Raw genomic sequence first — 24,814 nt, forward strand, 5'->3', positions numbered from 1 at the left:
TTGGCACTGTGAGCTGGACTTCAGTGTGAAATCATGGTGTGTATTCATCTCACTGTCACGCTTTTTTGTCGATTTGCATGTGGCAATCGCTGGCCCACTTGCTTCCTTTTCAAAGCAAGGTTTTACCTTTGATCAAAGACTTTGTCGAATCACGTTCTACTGACGTGGTTCAGGCAGGCGCACAATATGAAGCGTCTACATGGGACTCATTCATAATGATCATACAAGACTCCCAAGCCTTCCCTTCTACTGCCAGCATCCTAGAAAACTGCTAAATGGCCATCCAGCCTGTTACCAGATACTTTGTGGCCTGAAGATACAGGTGCAGTTTCTCCGCTACCAAGTCTCATCTCTTGACATCTTAATTCTGTGCTTTCAGCCCTTAATTTGCAAACTCAAACATTTGCATTAGGGGATATTCTTTCAAATTGGTGTTTGGGGGAAACATGTTTCCTGATCATGTTCTTGCATTAATTACGAACAAATTGCAGTTGTTGTGTTGGCTTGTCTCTATCTGAACACAAGTCTCTTATGTTCTATTACAAACCTAAAATCCAGAATGATTTCACTGACTACAAGTTGTTATTTTTTTTTAAATCGTATTCTGAAGCTGATGATACAGAAACAACTGAGTTTCAGGTCCCCAGAGAACACGAGCAATTTGATTTCTTCTTTTTTTCAGTGACTTCAGCTGTATTTTTCTGTTGCAGAAATGCTACACATTTGGCACTGCAGCTAGGTCATTTCTGCTTAAGAGTAGTTTAGGAACAGAAGTGTGGTAGGCGAGAAGGACTATAGATCAAAACGAACGTGCAGCAGCAAAGCTACATGGAGAAAAGCTTATGCATAACCTTGCATTATGTTAGGCTCTATCCATTCTAATTTCTGTAGCACTTACAGTTTATCCACTTAATTTTTACTAAGGGGTTGCAGCTGGAAAGTTAAATGTTAAAAGGCTTTGCCATTAGGAGTAGCTAAGAAGGCAATTAGAACTGTATGTTAGTAGAAGCCAGCCCCAGATGAATTGCATATTGGGAGTTTGAAGCAACAGACACACACAAAAAAAAGCTTTTTTTTTTTTTTTTGCTTTTGGTGCTTTTTATCAGGTGACAAAGCACATAGCTAGGACTAGAGGAATGGGAGTTCATGAATGGACTTTCCACACTTAATTTCTACTATCTGCAAAAAAGGATTTGCCCAGAGTCTCCTGAAACCTGCAGACGAGCTAAGGAGTGCGGAGGAAAACATGAGAACAAGGAAGCTCTAATTTACACCTGCAAACCTGACTTGACTTGTAGTTATGAGGTTGGCAGCTTTTAAAAGGAGGCTAGATTGCATAACAATTACAGATGACTAATAGAAAGGGCAGCCAGGCTGGACCAAGAGATGGAAAATTGGCTCAGATGTTAGAATGCTTTGGGTGTTTTTACTGTAACCATTTACAAGAGGAAGACCTGGGTGGGGGGTGGGGAAGCTCAGGCTGGAGTGTGAAATCAGTCTGCTGCACTATAAAGTCCTAAAGCTTAAAATACTTAAGACCAGGGGATTCTTTAATCTTGTCATGGTTTAATTCAGAGATCCCTTTAATGGGCCTTCTTAATAGAGAATGCCATGTTCACTGATGCTTTCCAGGACCACCTCCTTTTCCAGGAGCGATCACATAATGCCACAGGAAACACAGCAGATCTATAGGTGGAAAATCATTGGGGGAAATTATTTAACATTTTGTAGCTAGTCGTCTTAAATGCAATTTAGAAGTTGGGAATTGGCTAGCACCACGTAACCGATTCAGTCCATGCACATTTGATGGGTACTGACTGCGGGTTTGAGAACTTGTTGCTACTGATTAAATAGAAGATAATTCCAGATACAGTTAGGAAACAAAGGGTAATTTGTTTTTAATGGGAGATGGATGCAGTGACAGATCCATAACTTCCCACCTGCCATCTTAGTGCAACCAGGATATCAACTGTCATGACAATGGGGGGCTTGGGGTGATGGGTGTGTTCTGGAAAGGAATGACAGACTTAAGGATCATTGCAGATAACCAATTGACTGATGTACCAGGAGATGCAGAATCTGGGACACATTGTTTTCTTCTCGGCAGTTATTTGCAATCCTTTAACATTGAGAGACTAAACCACTGAAGGGGCTTGCTGAGGGGCCTACTAAATTCACCATCTTTTGGACTCTTTATCCTGAGATCACTTGCCTAGAAGTGATTTGGGCTTGATTAGCATTTGTTTGCCATGGAGTAATTCCTTCCTGGAGAGACTGAGCAAAATTTGTTGCCTTTTACTAGGTTGGAACAGCCAGTCTCAGCGATACCTTTGGCCCATGAGGTCTCTGAGGTTGTTGCAAACAGAAAGAGTACTCCAACTCAGGGACAGGTGGAAGTTGGAGATCCCAGGGCAAAAAATAGCCCAGCAGCTTGAACAGAGTAACGTGGGCTTAATATTTTTAATTTTTTTTAATCATGTGTTTTGTTTTGTTTTTATCTTTGATCTCTATTTTCACCTCTGCGGGAATTAGAGAACCTCATCAGTTTTCACTAAGCCTTGACAGATTCCTTCCATCTCTATTTCTTTGTTATCTAGCAGCTCTCCCTTCAGAGGCCAGAGCAGCATCACTCCCTGCAATACGTTGCTTTATTCAGTCCAGCTCTAAAGACCCCAAGCAGCAGGGACTTGTATGCTGACTCTTTGAAGACAAGGTCCCACAGTATTAGCCTACCTTCCCATCCTGTTTTACTCAATTATGCTGCTGCCTTCTACCTTAAGGTACCTTCTTCTGGTATTTGTAGTAGGCCAGCGTGGATCCTCTGGATCATGATGTATACATAGGTGGTCTAGTCAGGTGCCTGATGATGAGCAGGGATCCTGGTTTTCTCTGATTTTAACCCCTTCCCCCCACCCTATTTTTGTTTTTAAAAAAGTAATTCAAAATTCACTTTTTTCCATAATTAAAATGAAACGCCACTAATATACATATTAGTAGCATTTCATTTTAATTATGGAGAAATATGGATTTTGGATTACTTTTTTTGGCTTTTTTGTTTTTTTGGTTTGTTTTTGGTTTTTTTAGTCAGGGAAAACTGGGAGCCCAATTTTGTATAGTCCCATGATCATCACACTAAGACCTTCAATGCATCTTCTTAGGCATGAGTAGGAAGGAGAGGTTGCTGAAGACCTCCTGTCCCCCGTGTAAGACCACTGAGACCGAATCCAAAGGCCAGGCTGAGTCCAGCTGTCCAGTGCCTTGGTGGCTGTAGCTTCTGCTAGAGAGCTATGGATAAGAACTGCCGCTGACTGCCTAGCGCCCCAGCGAGGGCACATTTCTGTTGGGGTGTGATGTCCCTTAGCTTTCTTCCAATCAAGAAGTGCCCATAAGGCAGTGGGGGATAGTAGCCCCACCACATTGCCACATGGCCCTCCAGTCCAGTGCAGTTTTGTGGTCATACTCAGGACCATCTAGTATTTATAGCCTTTTGATAAAAGGATTAATTTTTTCCTCTGCCTTTTTGGCCACTTATCCCTATAGCTGCATATTTCCCTTTTCTTTCCCCCCATCTCTTAATCAGGGAAGACCAGCAAATGCAAATTCCTTCTGCTGTGCCACCTTTGCGCTAACAAGATACCACTGTACATGGCATAGAGCATCAGAGACCCGCAGGCAGTCACAGCATAACACAGTAAAAACAGTCTGCGCAATAATTGATAGCGAGGAGCGGCTGACAAATGCTCAGGATGCTTGCAGAAAGTGGGGGGAGCGAATCTGGCGAGGTGTAACCTTCTGATGCATAAAACCATTGCTTGGGATGTCCTGCTGTTGTTCAAAGGACAATGCTGAGCTGTTTGGAGCGATTACCAAGCGCACAGTAGCATAAGAAATAAGCTGGTAGAAGGAATGTTGTTTTTTTCCCCCCCATTGCCCCATTAGTTTTGTCAAGAGGAGTCAATTTTGAGGATAAAAGCTTTGAAGCAGGTTGCTGATGTAGTAGGACATCGGGTAGGCTTTGGTACGGCGATGAAAGGAGATCATAACCCCAAACCGTGGTGGAAGGACACCAGCTCCATCACCTGCGATAGAAACTTCTACTTTTAGGTAATAATTAACATGATGGCTTGGATTGAAGCTGAGAAGAACAGTTTAGCTCCAGAGCAGCACCTACAGGGTAATGAAGTGGACTGGCTAACAGCATGTAAGAAAGGGAGGGAGCTGGGGGTGTCCTTATGAAGAGCTGCTGGCCCTGGATTTTTTCATTTGCACAAATGAGAGAAAAGATCAAAGGAAAAAGTCAGACTGGAAGAGACATCAGGAGGACACATATAGTCCAACCCCCTGTTCAAGGCAGGATCAGCCCTGTCTAAACCATCAGAAACAAGCATATGTCTATAAATAGTGGTTCTCAGCCTTTTTTAGACTGTAGTCCCCTCTTCCCCCCCCTTGTTTTTTTTTTTTTGTTGTTTTTGTTTGTTTTTTGTTTGTTTTTTTTGGAAAATGCCAGCTTTTAGCTTTCACTTCATTTTGACTATAGAAAAATGAATAGTGCAATCCTTCTGCTATAAAGACCCCAGGAAGACTTTAACAGGGCAGAATGGTTTTACCAGTCTGGATTTCTATTGGAAATCTGGGTTTATCCTGTGAATTATGCATAGGTGTTTGAGAAGCACCTTGTAACACCCATATAGCACCCCAGGGCACTGTAGGGATCACGCATCCAAAGCCTTTGCACTGCCCTCAATGTGCAGATTGCTGCTGATGCTGCTTTCACCTCCGGGTCGAGAATACTGCCCTTGATTCTTGCTCAGGTGCGTGATTGGTATCTTTGGATATTTAAGGGGGAAGGGCCCTAGAGCCTGAGTTCTTGTTCTTGCTCTTTCTGAATCAAAGCTGTGTTTTCCCTTCTCCTTAGCTGAAGAATCCAGCTTGCTCTCCCCACATTGATGAAGGACTTTTTTTGGCTACTGGCTACAGGACTTTTTGGCTGTTTCTGTTAAGCATCGAGGCATCCCCCTCCCAGGTGCAAGTGCCTGCTCGCTACAAAACCCTCCATTGTTACCACGGGGTGAAGCCTTGCATATTGAATGAGTGCGAGCACTTAACTTAAATGTACGGTTTGGCAGGGAATCGGAAAGTCAGAATGACTTGAACTAGTGAGCAGTCTTAACTGCATGTGCTAGCACCTGCTGCCAAAATCCTTTTCTTGCCTTTACATTATTGACAGACCTGGCTACAAGCCAGAGCCCTTTTTAAGATCCCTATGCTGTCTCCCACAGCACAAATCCTCCACCCTGCAGACAAATTAATCGACTCCAGTTCGGATTTAATTATTTTTACACACATTCTTGATTCCGCAGGGGTGGGGGAGAGTGTTGGGAAGGCATTTTTGTTCTTTGCATTTCACTGTATAAATTCTCTCGTCTGCACGCACATCGCGCATAGCTTGCCACCGATGTTGCTTGTTTGCCCAGAAAGATTCTTCAGTTCCAGATTATTCATTCAGGAGCCGTGGAGCGGTCTAAGCAGGAAGTGTGACTCACTCGGTAAACAGCAGAGCCTTGCAGTGGAAGGCGGGCACCCAGGATTGGATTCCTGCGGTAGATTGGAAGGATGGTTTTTTGGGTCCCCCTTTCTTGCCACTATCACTGGGGTCTCATGATGCTTTGCGCTGATTAATTCATGGGGCCCTGCCCACATCCGTGCGATTATACAGCCATCTGCGCAGCCGCATAGTTTACCCCCTTTCCCCCTAGATGCCACATAATTTCCTAAACGATGTGAGAGAATAACATTGCTGTGGGGCAAATTAGGAACTTCATTTAGTGATGTCCTTACATTCCCCGCTTGGAACGCTGCTGCTGTCCCTTTTCTTCATTCCTCACTTACGGCGCTGCTGAGCTTTGAAATTAACTTTAAGTGCTCTCTTAATTTAATGGGGCCTCCATAGTTCCATTTCAGTATTTATTTTTATATTGGCTTTTGTATAATGTTAGTTCTGTGCATTAGCATTTGCACATGCAAATGAATGTAGCACCCTAATGAAGTAGGAAGTAATCTCATTTTATGTCAGTGAGGTATGGAAAGAATTGGTGGTAACCCATGGTTCGGCTGGGATTAAAGCCTAGAGAACAGTAATTTATCTTTTACCATGCTATTGTGCATTTTAGACTAATTTCAATAAAATTAAAGGCTACTGAATAGCCTTTTAATTAGCTTCCATTGCCGAGTGACTTTAAGGTTATTACTTCTTGCATAAAAGTTGCAGCATTTTGCTATAGATGGAGACCTAGCTTCCAGGTGAGGATGCCAGTCCTCCTGTCAGCTGTGCCAGTGACTTGCTGTGCAACTTTGGACAATTCACCATAATCACCACTGTCTCAGCCTTCCCAGCTGTAAAATGGAGTTAATTTGACCCTCCTATATAAGAATGCTTTGGACTCCACAGGTGAAATGTGTGAAGTAGCACTGACCAGGTTTGTTTTGTGTGTATGTATTAATAGGTACCAAGGGTTAGACTCCCAAAAGCATTGAAACAAGAAGCTGCCTAAGGTGTTTATGAACCCAAATCCCTATCTGAATTCCTGGGAGGATTGTGTGCACAGTATGGTAGCAAATCTGTCTGCTGTTGTTGAGCATAGTAATTTAGCAGCCTAACCTTTGTTGCCTCAGCTTGAATATTTTGGCTTGTTTGCAAAATAAGGGGATCTTAGATCCTCAGGGTTTCTGACCTCTCCATTGTTTTCAGTAGGGGTTTGGGTGCCCAAGATGCCTTAATGCCAGGATCTGTCACAGGCCTTACTGCCTTCTGAGACGCTGCTTTCCTTGGAGCTTCTCGAACCTCATTTCTCTTTCTGTACCTCTTGCAGAGGGTAGCAGACTGATGATAATCTGTACTCAAGGCTCCTGAATTCCTTCTTTTACAGGAGAGTCAGTTTAGCAGCCTAAGCTTTGTGCACTGAACATGGGTTCAAAGCCCAATGGTATAGGCACTGTGCTGTGTTGGGAAGTTGCTGCCCTGAGTCTCTGCTCTGATTGCTACCGACATAAGGAAGTGTCAGATGCCTTAAAGAGTAGGTACATTAGCATGTGGCTTTTTAATCAGTTCATCAACTCTCTTCTTAAAGAGCATGCCTCAGTGTCCTTGGCCAGACATTTTCCTTCCTAATTACCGCTACTAGTAGTGTGCTGCAGACCAGATGGTTGCTGCCTTCCTCTAAAAACACCTGCATTTCAATGGAGGCGCACGTATATGGAAAGCCCATGGGGATGAGATAAGCTATAGGAATGTAAATTAAATTATGATTTACCCATTCTCATTCAGAGGCACTGCCCTTCTGGCCAAGGAGGAGATGTCTTGGACTCTCTCCAGCATCTGTTAGCTCTTCTACTTAAGCTTCCGGAAAGTTTGCACTTGAGCAATGCAAGGTATTACGTGTTGATTCCTCCTACTTTGTATTTTTAAAGACTGCCTTTTAAAGGTATTTAGGTGTTCCCTGCTGGTGAATTCAATGGCACTAAGGGCCCCTATAATATATTTTAAAAGATCTGTCCCCTAGGGCCTTGTCTTGACTCTAAAAAGTCACCCTGAAGTAAAAATGCACTGGAGGTGGGGGGAGCCCACACCTTTTTTTAGCAGGGAAGGCAGGGCTTAACTGTGCCACCTCTGTGGTGTTTCAACCTCTGCCAGCTGGCAGAAGGAGAGCTGCTTCTGGGAAGAAACCTGGCTGTCCTCTAGTGGCTACCGCTACCTGATTGACTTCTCTCAGTTCACATCTCAGCCTCCGAGTGCAGCTTGTACAACACGGAGAAGATGCCATGTTGTGTAATACAAATCTAAGAAGCATGCCAAGATGCAGAGCTGCCCAAGGAGAGTGGTACATTCTCTCGGAGTTGGTCGTACCGCAAGTGGCAAACTTCCCAGTTCTTCGCAGATGTTAAACCCAAGGAAAGCAATTTGCTAAATGGCTCTTTGGACATTTCAGACTCGGTTTCCTAATAACAAAAATGAGTGTTGCCTGTGAGCGGAGCCTGAAGTTTCTGATTATTATTATTAAACAAGGAAAGGAACGAGAATTAATCACAGCTCAGGATGTAAGCACATTTTTAAAGTAAAAGGCATATATCCACTTGGGTCCAGGGAGCTGCCAGAGCCAAAAATAACATTTCAGGGTTTAATGTAGACGCCGTTTCAGTGTGTGTTTGTATGTTCTCCACAATGCATCTAACACACTGTTCTCCGAGAAGACTTAAACTGATGGTTGGTTTTTCTGATTATTCATGAGACCCTGCTAGACAGGAAATACTTTGTTCTGCGCTGGTCATTTTAACCTGGGAAAGGTATCAGGTACTTTGTGCCTAAACATCTTGCGGTACAGACATCCTGTAATGATGAAGACAGAAATAGCCATGTTCTGGCAGCAACAGAAAAATGACTTAAATGCATACCCTTGCCTAGACTCGTTTAGATGCTGAATGCATAATTCTGGTCGGCACCCATGCGCTGTGATGCAGCATGAGAAAGTGGGGCGGGGGAGTCTCACGCAAACTTCTCAGCTCTGGGTTCTCATCGTTATTCGCATGACTGATCCTCTGTCAGACAAGTACCGCAAAGCACTTTACAGGCATCATTTACATCTTGCCATAATGCTGTGCGATAAGTCACTGTCCCCATTATACAGAAGCAGGAACGAAGCCATTGAGTAAAGTGACCTTGGATAAAGATTGTGGAGCATGTCAGCCGAAAAGCAAGCACAGAAGGGAACCCAAGTGCCTTAAATCCTCCAGCCCACGCTGATTAAGTTTGCCATGTCTGTCTAGGGATAAGATCACATACAACTCTGTACCAAAAAAATCATCTCTGGGGTGACAGGATGAACCGCTGTGCATTTTGGGAGGAAAATAAGATCTGGCCTTGAGAAATTCCTTTGCAGCTAACCTGGTCCATTTGCACATGCAGACTTCCAAGCTTTCTTTCATTCGCCCCTGTTTCCCTTTGCACATACGATGCCGATCAGTCCATCCATCAAAGTCCCCCCTCCCTGCATTGAGCCAGTCTTTGAGAAGCGCGCCGCTCCTTCCTAAGTGCTCCTTAAAGTGCAGATCAGAACAGCTGTGGTTTTTTAAATGGTTACTTCTAAAAACATAGCCACAAATCTCCACAGGAGCTGCTGGGCGCTAAAAATCCAGCCCCACGTGAGTCCTGCCTGCGAGACTTGGCTGCTACAAACACAGCGGGAAGGAGTTAGTGTGCAAGGCAACAAGCAAGCTCTGCGGAGAGTCTTGCACGATCGCAGCTTTGCAGATCTTACAAGCAGAAAAGAAATATGCAAATAGGCGTGTTATTGTTGATGTAATAAATACCCCGAGTCTTTCCAGCACCGGCTATGTCATTGCCCAAACCCCACCAACTTTGCAATGAAAATGGTGCATCTGGGCCCATGCGTGGTTCCCCGCCCCCCCCCCAGCTGTAACAGTCCCACCTGGCCTTTATATTCCATGAATCACTCCATTAGCTGAGCACTTTGCAAACATTAGCAAACAAATCTGCTCAGCCTTCTTGGGAGGTAGGGAATTCTCCCGGCCGCCATTTTACAGCAGGGGAAACGAAGAGATGCACACTTAAGTCTCAGCTTTGTAAAGAGACTTTGGCGCCGCAGTTCTGCATCGCACCCAGCATTGGCACCGCATCACGTAGGGGAGTTCACCTGTCTCATGACTTTTTGGGCTAAGTTCCTATACTCCTTGAGTAGCCTTTGGGGATTGAGAAATGAGAAACAAAACAGTCACAAAAGACCATTGCTTTGAGCTGGGCTTATCTGCAGGACATTGTGCTTGCAACCAAATACATCACACATCCCTGGGAAGGTTGAGGCATCCCTGCAATTTCCTCATGTTAGCAAGGATTTATTAACTAAGCCATAAAAACTTAGTGTGGGCCACAGCTCTGTACAGATTTTGGCTCCCAGTTCTCTCAACCCATTGAAACTCTTCCAGGAGCTCACACTTGCTGCAAGGCAAAGCCTCCCCTTTTCAGTGTGTTGTGTTTTTTTTTCCTATAGCTTAATTTTAGTGCAGCGTTTGAGCTTACCCTGGTTTTATGTCGAACCTGAATTTTGACCGAGCAGATCATGCATGTCTGGGTTGGCATTTACTTGCTTTTAAAATCTACTCTCAAGGTTGAAACGTGGTGCTCTGGAGCATGTGCTGTAAACATTATTAAAACTTACGGATTGTTGGGTTCACACGTGTAGCCGTTAGACTCGATGCAACAGATTGAAGCACTACCTTTGTGCCAAAAATAGATGGTAGCCACTTTCCTCTGTCGTAGAGGCACGACCCATGCTTTCAGTGGTAGTCTCCCTTCATTTTTTGGCTGAACCCTAATCTGGGAGCCACAGGTTGTCCTTACAAGTGTTCTGTGTTATTGAGCGAAACAGAGGCTCCTGTCCCTTAATTTGCATCAATTTTGGACTTTTAAGTACAAGCCACGAACCTAATCCTCACTTCCCCTCCTTTCTTGTTGGCCAGCAGGAGTTCTCTCTGCCTAAAGATCTAGGATTTAGCCCCATGCGTGTGTTCTCTGGCTCATGACTCCCCGAAATGTTGGATCAGTCCATCTGGCATTTTTGTAGCCTGTTATATAAACAGTTTTAAATGAATTCATTTACCAAAATGTTTACTCCATGGAGCTGCCACGGCCTGTTGGGTAAAGAATGCAAACTTTCCGGCCTCATATGCCCCAAATCAGTCTCCTCTGAAAAGCTGTTAGTGTCTCTTGGGTAAATAAATCCAGATACATGTTTACCTAAACCCTAAATAACAGTTCACATGATAAATACATTGTACCGGAGGCACTGCCTGGTTCTTCCTTATTATAGCCTGCCAAGGCTAAATGCAGCTAGAGGCAGCCTAAAATGGAACCACTCCACGGTCTCTCTCTGCAGTGATTTCGACCTGCTTCTCTCAAGAAGGAAATAAAAACAATAAAATGATGCCTGCATGCATTTATTATTAAAAGTAATTGCCATCTGGGTTAGCAGAGGCCCAAATTTGAAGCACTAAGGGGCAAATTTCTCTCCCCATAATATTTTCCCACGTGCCAGCTCCTCTAAATGCAGGATCTTTGCCCCAAAGAGCTTACAGTCCATATTGCCTTTTTAATATGGAGCAAAAAAAAATGGGAAGCAGGGTGGAGGAGACGCTAAAGTAACACTGGGTAGATGACAGATGCTGATGGAAGGAAATTAAATATTAAAGCTGATGCCTTGGTTCTAACTCATTCTATTTGTTTTTGTCTGTCCTCCCTCACTTTCCCCTCTGTGTGCAAACGGACATGATTTAGGACCAAAGTGCCAGCTTCAGCCTCTAGGTTTTGGTGTATGTAGGAAGATATATTGTGTCTGTGAGCATTTATGTGTAGAAGAGAAAACTACAAAGCCAGCAAGACCCCCATAAAGATGTTAAATAGAGCTGTAACGCAGAACAAAAACAGGAGAAGTGCCCTAAAAAAAAAAAAATCCCTGCAAGGGAAGAAGATGCTATAACAGAAAATTAAAATAAATTTGATGGTTGCCAAATGGCAGAAGTCTGCCCCTAGTTTGCTGATAGGCTTGATTGGCATGTGGCGTGACTTATAAATGGCCACAGAGTTCTCATTACCAAAGCCCACTTTCTTTGAAACTTGCTGTCACAAATCCTTCCTTAATGGGAACTATAGACATTTGGTTCTTGTAGTCCTCTCTCTACTGCCTGTGATCTCACCAAAGCTAAAAATCCCCTATACTTTTATTCTTTTTTTTTTCCCACCTAGCACCAGAACTAGGATTGTTCCTGTAGGTTTTCTTTTGGCACACAAGACAGAAAGGGCGCGTATACTACTCCGATTCAGTACCGAAATAGCACCACTCTACATACGTGTTTGAAACCTGCTCATCTTCTGTGCTCACAAAAAGTGACATCTTTCTGCTTTGACCCACTTGTTTCTTCACACAGTGGCTTATTAGCCTGTGGCCGGGCAGAGGACTAAGACTGATGGCATTAGAAGCACACTAGCAAAAGCGTGCCATCTCTGCCCCCTCAGCTTTGTGGAGCAATGTAAAAAAGAAATGCAATATATATATATATATATATATATATATATATATAATTTTTTTTTTTTTAAGAACTAGCTGAAAATGTCCAGCCCATAGCAGTTGTTTAGCTGTTTAACTAACTGAATGTTTAACTGAATGCTTGCAGCGCTGCTTAGAGACTTAGGTTTCAAACAGGTTTCTCAGACTGCGGGGAGGACACGTAATTTTCTATTAAACTATTGAGCAGTGTTGTTTAACATTCAGGCATGGACTGAATCCTGGGTGGCGAACGGGAAAATAAATAAAGTGACATCCAGACTTGTAAGTCTAATACAGCCATTCTCAACCTTTTTAGACACAACCTTCCCCCCCCCCATGTCAGCTCTTAGCTTGCACGTGTTTTTTGACTGCAGAAAAATAGTAGAACAGTTCTTCCATTGCAAAGAAGTGAGATGGCAACAAGGCAGAATAGTTTGACATTGTGGATTTAATTTTCGACTTGAACCTTCCTGGATTCATCTTTGTGAATCTTGCGCTGCTCTTTATGCACTTAACCACTAATATTGCTTGGCACCCTTAAAGAGGGTGACACCCCTAGGTGCTATGGCATCCTGGTTGAGAATCACTGGTTTAATGTCATGGAATTCCAGAGGAAGCAGCCTACTTCGTGAACAAATGCTTTCTAGCCACGAGCCTCCGCATGTACACTTTTACTGTCCGCAAGCAGTTTGTTCAAGATACGCTTTCCATAATTATATGAACATGGATGCTTCTAGTTTTGTGTAGACGTTGATCTCTGGCTGCTTTCCCCAATAGCTGCAAACTTCCTGATCGCTAGAGCGTCAGCATCCAGCTTTTGAGAGACACATGTTTGCTTGTAAAAGAATCTGGATCCAAATGAGCTTTGGTGAGACCAAGCTCCAGTTTCATGCATTGGCTGGTTCACAAGAAAAGGGGCGGGGTTTTATATAATATATATATATATAAAAACAGAAAGAAAAAAGGAGAATTCTCTGCTGCAGCAGCTCTTTCTAGAAGCGAGAAAATGTCAGAGCCAGGCTGCACAGCTACTGGAAGCATAAAAATCCTGCAGTAGGGCTCCATGAAATGCTCTGAACCTCGCAGTTTGTCGCAGTCTATTTGGAGAGGCACAATCCATCCTCTGGTTATTATTTTTATTTAGCTTAACTTTTTCCTCCCCGTATACCTACCTACTGCCTCTACTCTCTTCGTTTAAAAGTGGTGGGAAATGTGATACGGCAACTCAAAACCGAACTGAGCCTGCCAGAATGAGAGGGTGGGGGGAAATCCCTCTTGCTCTGTTTGAAATGAGCCTGCTGTCTTCCCAACCCTGCCCGCCTCTCATCGGGCAGCAGCACCCAGAAGCCCTTGCATGCATTTTTATTCTGTAATTACGCTGCAGGTGGAATTTAGATGGCATCTTTACGGTGCGTGAAATGCTTCCTCCCGGTTCTGCGGGAGCAGCATTCGCGCAACTGCGCTCCCGGGCGCCTCCATGCCGTTCCAGAGAGCCATTGGGCAGTGATCTCCAGCAGCCCAGCTCCGTCCCGCTCCATAAAACCCGAGCCTGAATTGCCTTGCGGGTGCCAGTTTCATTCCACGCGATCCAAGAAGTTAACTGATCCCCCCCTAATAGTGAATAATTTATCTCTCCATTAGCCAGTAATAAAGCGGCACATTTCACCAAGCACTGCAGCAAGATTAATTTGTATCTCCTACTTCAGTTGTAGCCTCCGCGTGGCCCCCACCATTTTTTTTGCCTGTTTTTGAATTTGATTATTAAAAATATTTCCCCCTCTCCACCAGAACCCAACCTAATGGCTTTTTCATTTACAGCAGTGTGTTCACACACCACTTCTCAAACAATCTGTCCTGCTCTGATTTTGCTTAACACTACATAGCAGCTTCTCTCGGGGTGACTTTCTCTCTTCCCCCACCCCTCCAACACACACTCCCTTCCCGCCCCCATCCCTACTGCAGGATATACCATAAAAAATAAATGCATTTATTCACTTTTTTTCTCCCCCTAAATTGTTTCATTTCAGAGGTTTACGAACGAGGACCACCTGGCGGTTCATAAACACAAGCATGAGATGACATTGAAATTTGGTCCTGCCCGAACCGATTCAGTCATCATCGCAGGTATGTGCAGCTCCATCCAGGTCAGCTCTGCGAACGGGACACATTTAATACAGCCTGACTGTAAGATTGATACCAGGGACCAGATGTACTGAAAAATGTCTCTGCCTCCCATAAAAGCTCTTGTGATCTGCATTTAATCAGGAGGAAAGGAAAGCCAGAGGCTTCCAAGTTTCTACTTTTTTTTTTTTTTTCTTTTAATTTTTTTTTATGGTAGTATCAGGTTTTGTGGGACTTGAAAAAAAAACCTCTCACCCTTTTTATTAAGACTGGAAGATTTACAGACAAAAGGTCTTTCACATTTCTTCATGCACTTTGAGGGCGATGAACAAAAGCTGACAAGCCCAGCTTCCTCTCCTCAGCCCAGGTGTCAGTTTTCTTGAGCTTTTAGGCTGGCAGTTAATAAATTAAAACTCCATCTCATGCATTGGCTACTACCTCCGGCATATTTGTGAAGCTCATATGAGTTGCCGCAAAGGTGAGCAGTCAAAGCTGTCTTTATAAGATTTGGAGAAAAATGTATATTGTTGTCTGGCAGCAGATCCTTGCCAGTTACAGATATTCCCTCGCCTTGTCAATCCTCTAGCATTTTGGTCTGTTAAAAGGGGGCAAGGTTTGTCTCGGCCTTTGAGTGGAATGACTATTGTACTGAAAGCCAGAAGGAAGAGGGAGATCTTTTTTTTTATTAGTCTTAAGAGCCCATCATGAGAGTCCAGCCCCACTTTTCACTGGGCAGAGGGGAGTTCCTGGAAGAGAGGGGTGGACGCACTTGGAAGAGGTTAGTCTCTGGAGTGAATTTGGCATTTCTGCCTCGGTTGACTTAAAGGTTTCAGATTAACCACCACTGAGTGTACAAAGTGCAGGAGGATGCTGCTGTAATGGCAGAAAGTATTTCCTTGTAGAAGATGCCTCAGTGAGGGAGTAATCTTCCCAGGAAAGCAGTGGAAGCCCTGTAGCTGGGGCAGTGGTGAATCAGATGGGATAAAATCCTGGCTGGAAGTGACAAATATTGCAAACACTAAATTAGAAATGGGATCAGATTCTGTGACAGTGGAACTGGGGGCTTTCTTTCCCACCCCATGCCTAAAAGATGGGGAGGTAGCTTCTAGTTTTCATGTGATGGATCTGAGGTCTCATCTACTGAACCTATGCAAACAGTCTTCTGTCACTCTGAGCAATGTCCACTTGTAACATCTCTCTTTCTTGCCTGCATGGGTAGAAAACCAGTGTTGTTCCCTTATGCTGAATTGCTGATACAAGGCAGCCTGAAAAGGGATCAAAGTTACACCTTCTGTAGAAACCCCTGCCATTAAGCTGAAGAGAGCCAACATTTAAACTTCCATCAGCAAAGATGCTTAGTGTTGCATACTAAACTGAATGTGAGCTCCCAATACAACACCGTGGCCTAAAGGGCTTATGCAGTCATTGGATTATGTGAACAGGGGAATGATGAGTAGGGATAAGGAGGTCCTGTTAGGCCTATATTTGGTACCGCATCCCCCTTTCTGCTGCTCACAATTGAAGGAGGAGGTTCAGAGAAGAGCCACGAGAACGATGAATGCCTGCCTTGCAGCAAGAGGCTTATGGAGCTTAGTCCCCTTGTAGAGAAAGTGACAGGATTACTTGATCACAGTTTGACAGTACCGACATGGATAACAGGGATTTGGTAATAAAGGGCTCTTTAGCCAGGAAGTCAAACTGAACGATCACGGTGATCCATTCTGTCCTTAAAGTCTATTAATCTTTCTGCCTGGTGGCTTCAGTCTGGAATATATATTGGTCATAAGATCCAGTCAAATACTGACTAATATCACAAGCAAAAATGACTTGGCTAGATGTGCGCTTTCGGACAGTAGGGAGATTGCACTTCAGGTATGAATCAAACCGCAGTCTCTGTGGACATTGGTCAGGTACCATGTTTTCTAACAACATACTGTTTGTTGACAAAATTGAGCTGGAAATTTTGAGCATGCATTACAGCAAGGAAATACAGCAATAGCAGTTTCTGCCTCTGTTGAGAAAGCAGTGTTGCATGCTGGGCTCCCTAGCTGCTGACTTCGGACACTTTCTCACCCATTCCCTAAGGAAAGATCTCTTCTTCCTTTATTGTGATTGTGGCAGGGCACTAGGTGTGCCTGCCACTTCAAGCCCCTGGAGCTGGCAGCCTCCAGGTGCCTAGTGAGGGCAGCCATTTTAGGCTCAGGGCTGCCTATATAAACGAGGCAATCTGGCTGCTGGAGGGCAGGCAACATCGCCTGGCCTGAAGGCTGCTGAGTTTCATCTGGAGATAAGGGAGGAGCTGTAGGGGATGGTAGAAGGCTCCCAGTCCTGGGTACAACCGGAAACTACACCCTGCTGGGAGTGGCTGGCCTGGTGGGGCTCCCAGTGGCTTGGGAGCCCGCAGGAAATGCCATGCCAGTGATCACCCCAGGGAAAGGCGGGTCGGGGCACCTTAACCCCTAGCCCTCACCTTAGGGTGGGTTGTGTAGTTGTGGGGTACAAGCCCCGAGGAGGACAGGTGGGGGCCAGATGTGGCCAAGGCCGCCTGAGCCCTGTGGGGGTTCGAGATCCCAAAGAGGAGAGTTGGGGCCAAGCACGGCTATGGCCACTTGAGCCCACCTGTGGAGGGAAGCCCCGAGACCCCGAGTAAAGGGGGTGTTACGAGCAGTGTGGAGCCCCCAGCGTGAGGGGGCCAGCGTGTGGAGCCCAGTGAAAGGAGAGGGGGCTCAGCCAAAGAGAGAGAGCTGAGTCCTGACCCCAGTAAGTCCTCCTGTGCTGGGAGGCAGAGCTTGGGTCAAGTATAACATCTGAGCCCCAGTTGAGAGGGGGGCCGTGCTGAGGGGGCCAGCGCTGGGGAACCACAGCGAGAGGGGGCAGTGATCAGAAGCCCCAGGGAGAGGGCGATGTGGAGCCCTGTGAAGGGAAATGGGGCTCAGCCAGAGAGGGTGAGAGCTGAGCCCTGACCCCAGTAAGTCCTCCATCGTTGAGAGGCAGAGTGTGGTTCAAAGATAATGGTTGTAGCACCACGACCTGCTGCCCAGGAGGGGAGTGAGAGTCCCCTGTGAGACCCTGAGGCATCAGTCATGGTGTGAGGTACCCCAGCTCCCCATTTCTGTAAAGGAGCACCCAGAGGGGGGGACCCTGGGAAAAGAGTATGGGTCATACAACGAGGCCTGCCAGAGCTTCCCCTGACTGGCCCAGGCGGGGGCCAAGACCAGGAGGGTCAGAAGGGCAAGGAGGCCCACTGAGAGGGATGTCCAAGAGCCAGGGGCCTGGGGTCCCAACTGGCCTGGAGGTGGGCCAGGGCTAGTGTGAGCTGAAGGCCCCAGTGAGGGGACCACTCCCAAAGGGGAACTGGTGGCAGGGAGATATGTGGCCCAGTATGATGGTGGCAGTGTCCACCTGAAGGGAGGAATTCAGGTGGGGGTCCTACAGCAGGATTCTGGGCCCCATCGTGGGGGACTGGCGCATTTGAAAACATCATGATGTCATCAGCGAGGTTTGGACTGCGGTGCAAGGGAGGAATGGAGCTGCAGATAGCGTACCCTAGCTGCGGGGCAGTAAATGGGCAGCCTCCTGTCTAATTACATCTATCAATTAAGACCAAGGTGTGGCAGGTGGTTTGCCCAAGAACAGGTGGGCGGGCCGCACGGAGATCAGCTCCGGTAGGCCCCCTGTTACAGTGATTTTCAAAAACAAGGTGCATATCTTATTTGGGGGGGTGTGGTACTTGAGGAAATATGGTCTATTGTAGCAAACTGGCCACTTGAGTCCTACAAGGAGATTACTGTACCCATCTCAGTTGGAGGAGGTGACCATTATTAGCACTTCTGTATGTTTTCTGTCCAAGGATCATGGAGAAATACCATTCCCGCTAGTTATTGCTCAAGAATTCCTATCTCGAGGAGGGAATGAAGTACAGAGAGGATATACGACTTGTCTGAGATTATGCAGGAAGTCAGTGGCAGGGAAATTCCTTTAAACTGTCACAATACCATGAGCTACTTCCTCTCTCAAAGTCATATTTCTAAAATCCACTGGCTTGAGGATACTCTCAGTCTTACAGTCTATTTGAACACCCCAGAATTGCAGCTCCTACCTCACAGCAGAAGTTCAATAATTAATATCATTCCAAGAGTTGTGCATCTAAGCACCTTTTTTAAATAAGAGGCCACTGAAGTTATACTTGTCTCAAACCAGCTGTTGTAATCTTGGTGCACTACGATTTTTCATTTAATTTGCAATGTTTGGTGAGAAGACAGAATTGGCAGGAGAATACTTCACCTTTTTTTTTTTTTTTGGATCACATTTGCTTTACAAATGCAAACCAAAAAATAAAATCCCTAGATGAAATGCTTAGTGGAATAACACAGCTGAATCTAGATGTCAGATGTATGTTGTGAGGAAATCCCCCTAGGCCTGCAAGATGATATTTAAAATGAATTCTGTAATGTATCTTTGACTGTTTTGTGTATTGCAACCTGAACAGATCAGACCCCGACGCCAACCCGTTTCTTGAAGAACTGCGAGGAGGTGGGGCTCTTCAATGAACTGGCCAGCTCCTTCGAGCATGAATTCAAGAAAGCCACGGAAGATGATGAGAAAAAGGCAAGAGGCAAAAGGCTACCATTCCCATAAAATCCCAAACGTTCCCATATTATGGGGGCTGGAGAAGGGGGCTCTGCTGCATTGATGAAAGACACATGTTGTAGGATATCAAAACGTTGTCTCGGTTTTGATATGCTCACTTACATGGTACTTAGCTCTTAACTTGTGTGAATTTAGCTGGCCAGCTTTGAGTCTGATGCTGAGTTAGGTCAGATTTTTAAGTTATTGCCATAACTTTTTGTGGCTTGGGGGTGGGGAGGAATTAATATTCCAAGTATCTGATGTGATGCATGTTGGCAAAGATGTCAGAGAAGTATCAAACCCCTTGTTAACTGCTTAGAGCTTGAATAAAAAATCCCTAGGAGTTCTCTTGATCATTTCAAGACCCTTAGTCTCCAGAGCCACAACGTGAAGACAAGAACATGTGACAGTAACTCCTTAACAGTGTTTTCCACTCATCAAAGAGGCTACAGACTGAGCTTTTGATGGGTACTCCATGGAATTAGTGTACATGCTAAGGATGCTTCCTGATGGACTGAGGGTTTTTCCAACAAGGACCTCCACCATATGTGAGCAATATCTAGTCTAGAGTTCCACCACGTATCTCCCTGAGCACATCCATGTGGAAGACAACAGACGCCTGTCCATATAGCAGCTAGTTAAGGGCATTCTTTCCATCCCTTCAAAGACCGAGTAATAGCAGACACACAATGGACAACTGCTTTGGGTTTCTAGACCAGCCTCCAAGCTTGCTAAATGATCTGTGTAAGTGCATACCCATACAATCAGAGCTCATGCTTGGCTCTCAATTCCCTGCCTTTTGTTAGCTGCAGCCCAGAACCTTAATACTACTTGAAGGCAGCTTTTAGTTTGTGGTTTTATATATAAATGGCTGAGCAGCCCACAGTCTAGCCAGTCATTTTATATGTAGGACCACCCATATCCTGTGCTGTGCTCCCTAATAAGCTGTAGCTAGGATTCGTAGACTGCTGGATGTGTTTACTTTTTTTTTCTTTTAAATATGACTGCAGTTAAAATATTTCCGCCATCAGCCAGGAGAATACAGCAACTCTGAGCTTGGGCTGTTTTCAGGCACAGGGAAAGAATTATTCCTCCTTGAACGGCCCTGCGCGCACACACATCATTGGGCCCAGATGGTTTGTCACTCAGTGAACCTAGCCAGAGCTGCTCAGTGCATTTGTGAGATGCTTTGAACAGTTGGCAAAGCTGAGCCCAGTTGCTGCTGTTTTGTTTTGTCCTCCTGTTCCAAGGGTGGTCCTGACACTGACAGACTAATTAAAACCATTGGCATAGTGGGGGCTTCCCAGGAGGCATTTTAAGTGGTTCAGACTTTCCTGAACTCTAATTCCTTCTCCTCTGTGACTACCAGTGCAGCATCCCCGCTGAAGGGAGCAGGTAATTTATTACCTTGTTTATTGAAGACGAGGCTGCCGCATAAACCAGCCAGAACAGAGCTGCTCTGTAGCAAGCCTGTTCACCTGGAGAGCTCTCTTGTCGGCAAGAAGTGCGTTAGATACTCCTTGCAATACTGTTGTCACTTCTGCCCTTCCTGCAATGATGCAGTATCCCACAATATTAGTCTTATTTGTGAATTTGCTTCTGTGCCACTCAGACACAGTCTCTCTTCTCCTCTTCCCGTCTGAAAGGGAGGGAGGAGCTGTTTGAGTTTATTGGCTCAGCTGTCCCCTGCAGTTCCACATAAGAGCTCCTTCTGCTAGTTTTATCAGAGCTGCAGAGCCCTAAGAGCTGTTTTCAAGGTGCTAAGAAGCTGTATACATCTGTAGAGCCACAAATAGCAGACACTGCCTTTTAGACAGTTGCAGCATACACAGCAAGGCCTCCACCTTCCCACACCCAGGCAGTCCACCTTTGTTAGGCCATCAAAGTGCTTATTCCCTCCTGTTGTCCCAGTTGGGAGAAGCTAACAAGTTGTTGCTAATCTCTAGTTAAAATGAGGCCCACAGTGCTGTTGAATACTGGTACGGTGGCAAATTGCCAGGTTCAGGCATATGGTTGGGTTTTATTTTAATGGGGCGCACGTAGATATTTAATAACTTTCATGAATCTTTGTTTGCTTTTGATAATCGGGCAGTAAAATAATTTTGCCTGATTTTATATTGTGCTTTACAGCTCCTCTGTGAACGAAAGTGCCTTCTGTGACTTGCAGGCATTTGGCTTTGTTACCTGTTCTACATAAGAGCTGCGCCTGTTTTACCAAGAATTGAACCTGCATGAGTTCATTGAAGAACTACAAAGCATGGATCCCATGCAGCTGGGACTGTACTGTTTTCCTTTTTGTTCTGTGTCTGAAAAGGCCCCTAAACAGGATAGAAACCTCGTCCCTGACTGGGGCTCCCACAAGCTCCAGTAGCACCAGTCACTAGGTGGAGCTGTGCTTTTGCCCATAAGAATCAGCTGAATGTTTTGCTAGCAGTATGAAATGGTCATCTTAATGCACAGATGTTTTCCCTGTAGAACACTGGACCCCTGGACATGTCTCTGCCTTCAACCCCAGACATCAAAATAAAGGAAGAAGAGCCAGTTGAAGTGGACTCATCTCCTCCAGACAGCCCTATATCCACTCCACAATCACCACAGAATAAAGAGAAGGTAGGGGTGCAGTGCTGTTGCCTGCCTCTGTCTCCAGGTGAATAAGCTCTGAAAGGGAACATGCTCTTTCTGCTCAGGGACAGTCTTTCATGTCTGGGATCAGGAGGGAATTCTCCCCTTATGGTCAGACTGGTGTGGATGGGGGGCGGGTGGAATGCCTTCCTCTGTAGCAGGGGGCAGGGCACTCTTCCTTGGATCTCTAGTGCGTTTTAACAACTCTTTTAACTGTGGGACACAGACAGCCCTTATCCCCCTGCTTTACCTAGGGCAGGTTAGGGTGTTTTGTGTCTTTGGGCAACGTGCTTTGTAGTTGTACCACAGGTTTGATTGTGGAGTTTTTGGATTAGGTTAGACAGGGACTTGTATGGATAGGGCTAATCCTACTTTGAGCAGGAGGTTGGACTAGACACAACCTCCTTGAGGTCCCTACCAGCCTGACTTTGCTATGATTCTCAGATTCACTTAACTGCCAAGACTTGAGCTGAGGGTTCTGAAGTTATCCCTCGTGTTTTACCTGGAAGAACTTATTTTCCTTTAAAACAATTCGTTTTTTAAATAATCATTGTCCTTAAATCTTCACATCAATCCTAATCAATGAGAAAGAAAGCTTTTGTCTTTTGCCTTGATGGGAGCACCCAGTATCCTGGCACTTGGAATCAAGCTGAGAGGGTTCACTGAGTGAGAGAGAATTGTTAGAAGAGTAAAAACCATTTTCAGTCATGACCACTCTGCTCTGGGGATTTCTCTATTGGCCCAGAGCACGCACCTGTAACGGTGTGGGTGACAACACTTCTAGGTGGATAATTCCTCTTTGAACAAATTCCTACTGGGGTTGGGACCTGTAGTCCAAAGAGAAGGATTCAGGCTGTATGATTGCTTCAGGGGCCCGGGAGTTGAAATTTATGGGTTCTCTTCCCATCAGAGCTTTCATACCATTGTGACTTTGGGCATGTCTCTGCCCCTTTCTGTGCCTCACAAATGTTATAGAGGTTAATGAATCCAGTGAGAAAGATGGGTGACAAGGGCAGGTTAGCATTAGGCTGCAAATGGTACTTGTCCTCACTCCTGTTTTTCTTGATTCTCTACAGGAGATTGCTCCCAAGCCGGTGATAATCTCAACACCTACTCCGACTATCGTGCGCCCAGGGTCGCTGCCGCTCCACTTGGGCTATGACCCACTACACCCCACTTTGCCCTCCCCAACCTCTGTCATCACCCAGGCTCCACCTTCCAACAGACAGCTGGGGTAAGTCGGGAGGAAGTGAGGCTTGGACAGAGACCTTCCAAAATTGGTGCCACAAGGCTAGCTGCCTGCTTTGTCCTGAGCTGCCTAAACTGGTTGCTCAGTGGTCAGAGTATCTGAGCAGCACCCACTGATTGCCCTGTTGCTCCATGGTGTTCAGAGCTTTGCTGTGAGCTGTGGGGGCTTTTAAATCTTGGCAGAATTACAGAACATAGGAGCTAGCTGTCATCTTGAAATGTGAGAGCAATGCAAGGAGATCCTGCAACCTCTTCTGTGGCAGTGCTTTTGCTGTCTGTAATGGGAGCAGCAGGTGATGCTGGTGCTTGCATGAATTGTTTTTTATGCAACCTGGTTAAGAGGATGAGCCCTGGATAAAGCTTGGTTATGAAAGGGTCTCATCCCTGAAGGGATATGGGTCCTTCCGAGACAGCGCCTGCTCCTGAAGTAAAACCTCCTCTACAACCTGTTAGCTGTCTTCAAGATCAGGTTTTGCCTCTACTCATATTTCATAGACATTAGCACTGGAAGGGACCTCGGAAGATCATCGAGTCCAGCCCCCCGCCCGAAGGGCAGTAGGTCAGCTGGGGTCATAGGATCCCAGCAAGACAAGCATCCAATTTCATCTTGAAGATGTTCATTGTAGGTGCTTGAACCACCTCCGATGGCAGGCTGTTCCAGACCTTGGGGACTTGGACAGTAAAGAACTTCTTCCTTATGTCCAGCCTGAAACGATTTTGCAGTAGTTTATGTCCATTCAACCTCGTTGTCCCTTGGGGTGCTCTGGTGAACAAATGTTCCCCCAGATACTGGTGGTCACCCCTGATAAACTTATAGGTGGCCATCAGATCACCCCTGAGCCTGCGCTTTTCCAGGCTAAAGAGTCCCATGGCTCTCAGCCTGTCATCGTACGGTCTGTTTTCCTGACCTCTGATCATGCATGTGGCTCTTCTCTGGACTCTCTTAAGCTTCTCCACATCCTTCTTGAATTGTGGGGCCCAAAACTGGATGCAGTACTCCAGCTGCGGCCCCACCAAGACCGAGTACAAGGGGAGAATGATGTCCCGGGATTTGCTTGAGAAGCATCTATGGATGCAAGCCAACATTAAGGCAACTTCGTGAGTAGCTCCTTTTTCCTCTATAATGGGGGTGCCCAAACCCTGGCCCATGGGCCAGATCCAGCTCCACTCTGCCATGTCATCCAGCCCTCAGGGCTCCCCATGGGTCTGTGGCGCTTCCACTAGATGGGGCACTTAGGGTGGTGTGAAGTCCAATCTTGAGACCAGGTGAATGCAGCGTGGGGCCTGTTCCTGGTATGTGGAAGTGACATGGGGCCCCAGGGCCCAATTGCAGCCTGCAGACCCACCCCAAGTCATTCATTTTGTCCACAGTGCCAGAATGTTGGCCAGCACTGCCTTATAACAATCTAGACCTGAGAGCCTATAGCACTCTGGTGCATTGTGGGATGGTCTCAAGCCTACATATAAAAGGAAGGAGTCTGAATGATCCAGGAAATACATTACAATGGGCCCACAAAAGTGGTATATTTAGCCCTTGCTCTATTCTTTGGTGTCAGGATGCTTTTTCTATGCCATGGTTCTGGCTTTTTTTCTAATTGCCGCCTTTGGATCTGACTCTTTGCATTAGCACGGTCATTTTTTGGCTGTCTGTTCGTTATTTTTTTGGTGCGTATTCTGTTTTGATCCCTTGGCACCGTCTCTCCAAACTTCCTGATGGAAAGTTTGAGATCCTGGCTCCAGGCACAGAAAGGGTTAAGGGCTCGTCTTTGTGTGTTCAAAGTGTATTGTGCGTGTACTTTCCATAAAGTAGGTCAGGCAAAGGCTGAGGGATTGTTCCATTCTGGAACAGGGACCCTGGGTACTGTCCTGTATGGAGGCACGAAGAATCAAAATCAGGATAGAAATAAGCTCTGTTCCTCCTGTGTGCGCTGACTGCAGCTGTTAAAGGGGTGCAACAGAATGAAGACTGCCTCCTAGGGCATGAGTGTCAAGTGCAGTCTGTAGAAGGGGCCGTAATGTGTGTCGAGAACCGTTAGTGGGACAGACATGGAGGGTTGGTAGTGACTGAATGCTTAGGCCAC

General features: G+C 45.7%; 1 protein-coding gene across 3 annotated transcripts in view; it reads left to right on the forward strand.

The window, feature by feature from the left end:
* LOC149860850 (cyclic AMP-dependent transcription factor ATF-7) overlaps window positions 1-24,814 on the forward strand; it is an 86,224-nt gene that overhangs the window by 38,605 nt on the left and 22,805 nt on the right. For 2 of the 3 annotated variants that reach the window (XM_090051979.1, XM_090051980.1), the window contains 4 exons: window positions 14,141-14,237; window positions 18,724-18,842; window positions 21,339-21,473; window positions 22,562-22,719. In XM_090051979.1, the coding sequence (XP_089908105.1) occupies window positions 14,141-14,237; window positions 18,724-18,842; window positions 21,339-21,473; window positions 22,562-22,719 (509 nt within the window). Of the gene's footprint in view, window positions 1-13,122; window positions 13,240-14,140; window positions 14,238-18,723; window positions 18,843-21,338; window positions 21,474-22,561; window positions 22,720-24,814 lie in introns of those variants that run through there. The other variant, XM_090051978.1, reaches the window with a different exon arrangement.

This window comes from Crocodylus siamensis, chromosome 6 (assembly GCF_052110815.1).
Source record: "Crocodylus siamensis isolate JL-2025a chromosome 6, ASM5211081v1, whole genome shotgun sequence".
In the NCBI taxonomy this organism is placed as follows: domain Eukaryota; kingdom Metazoa; phylum Chordata; order Crocodylia; family Crocodylidae; genus Crocodylus; species Crocodylus siamensis.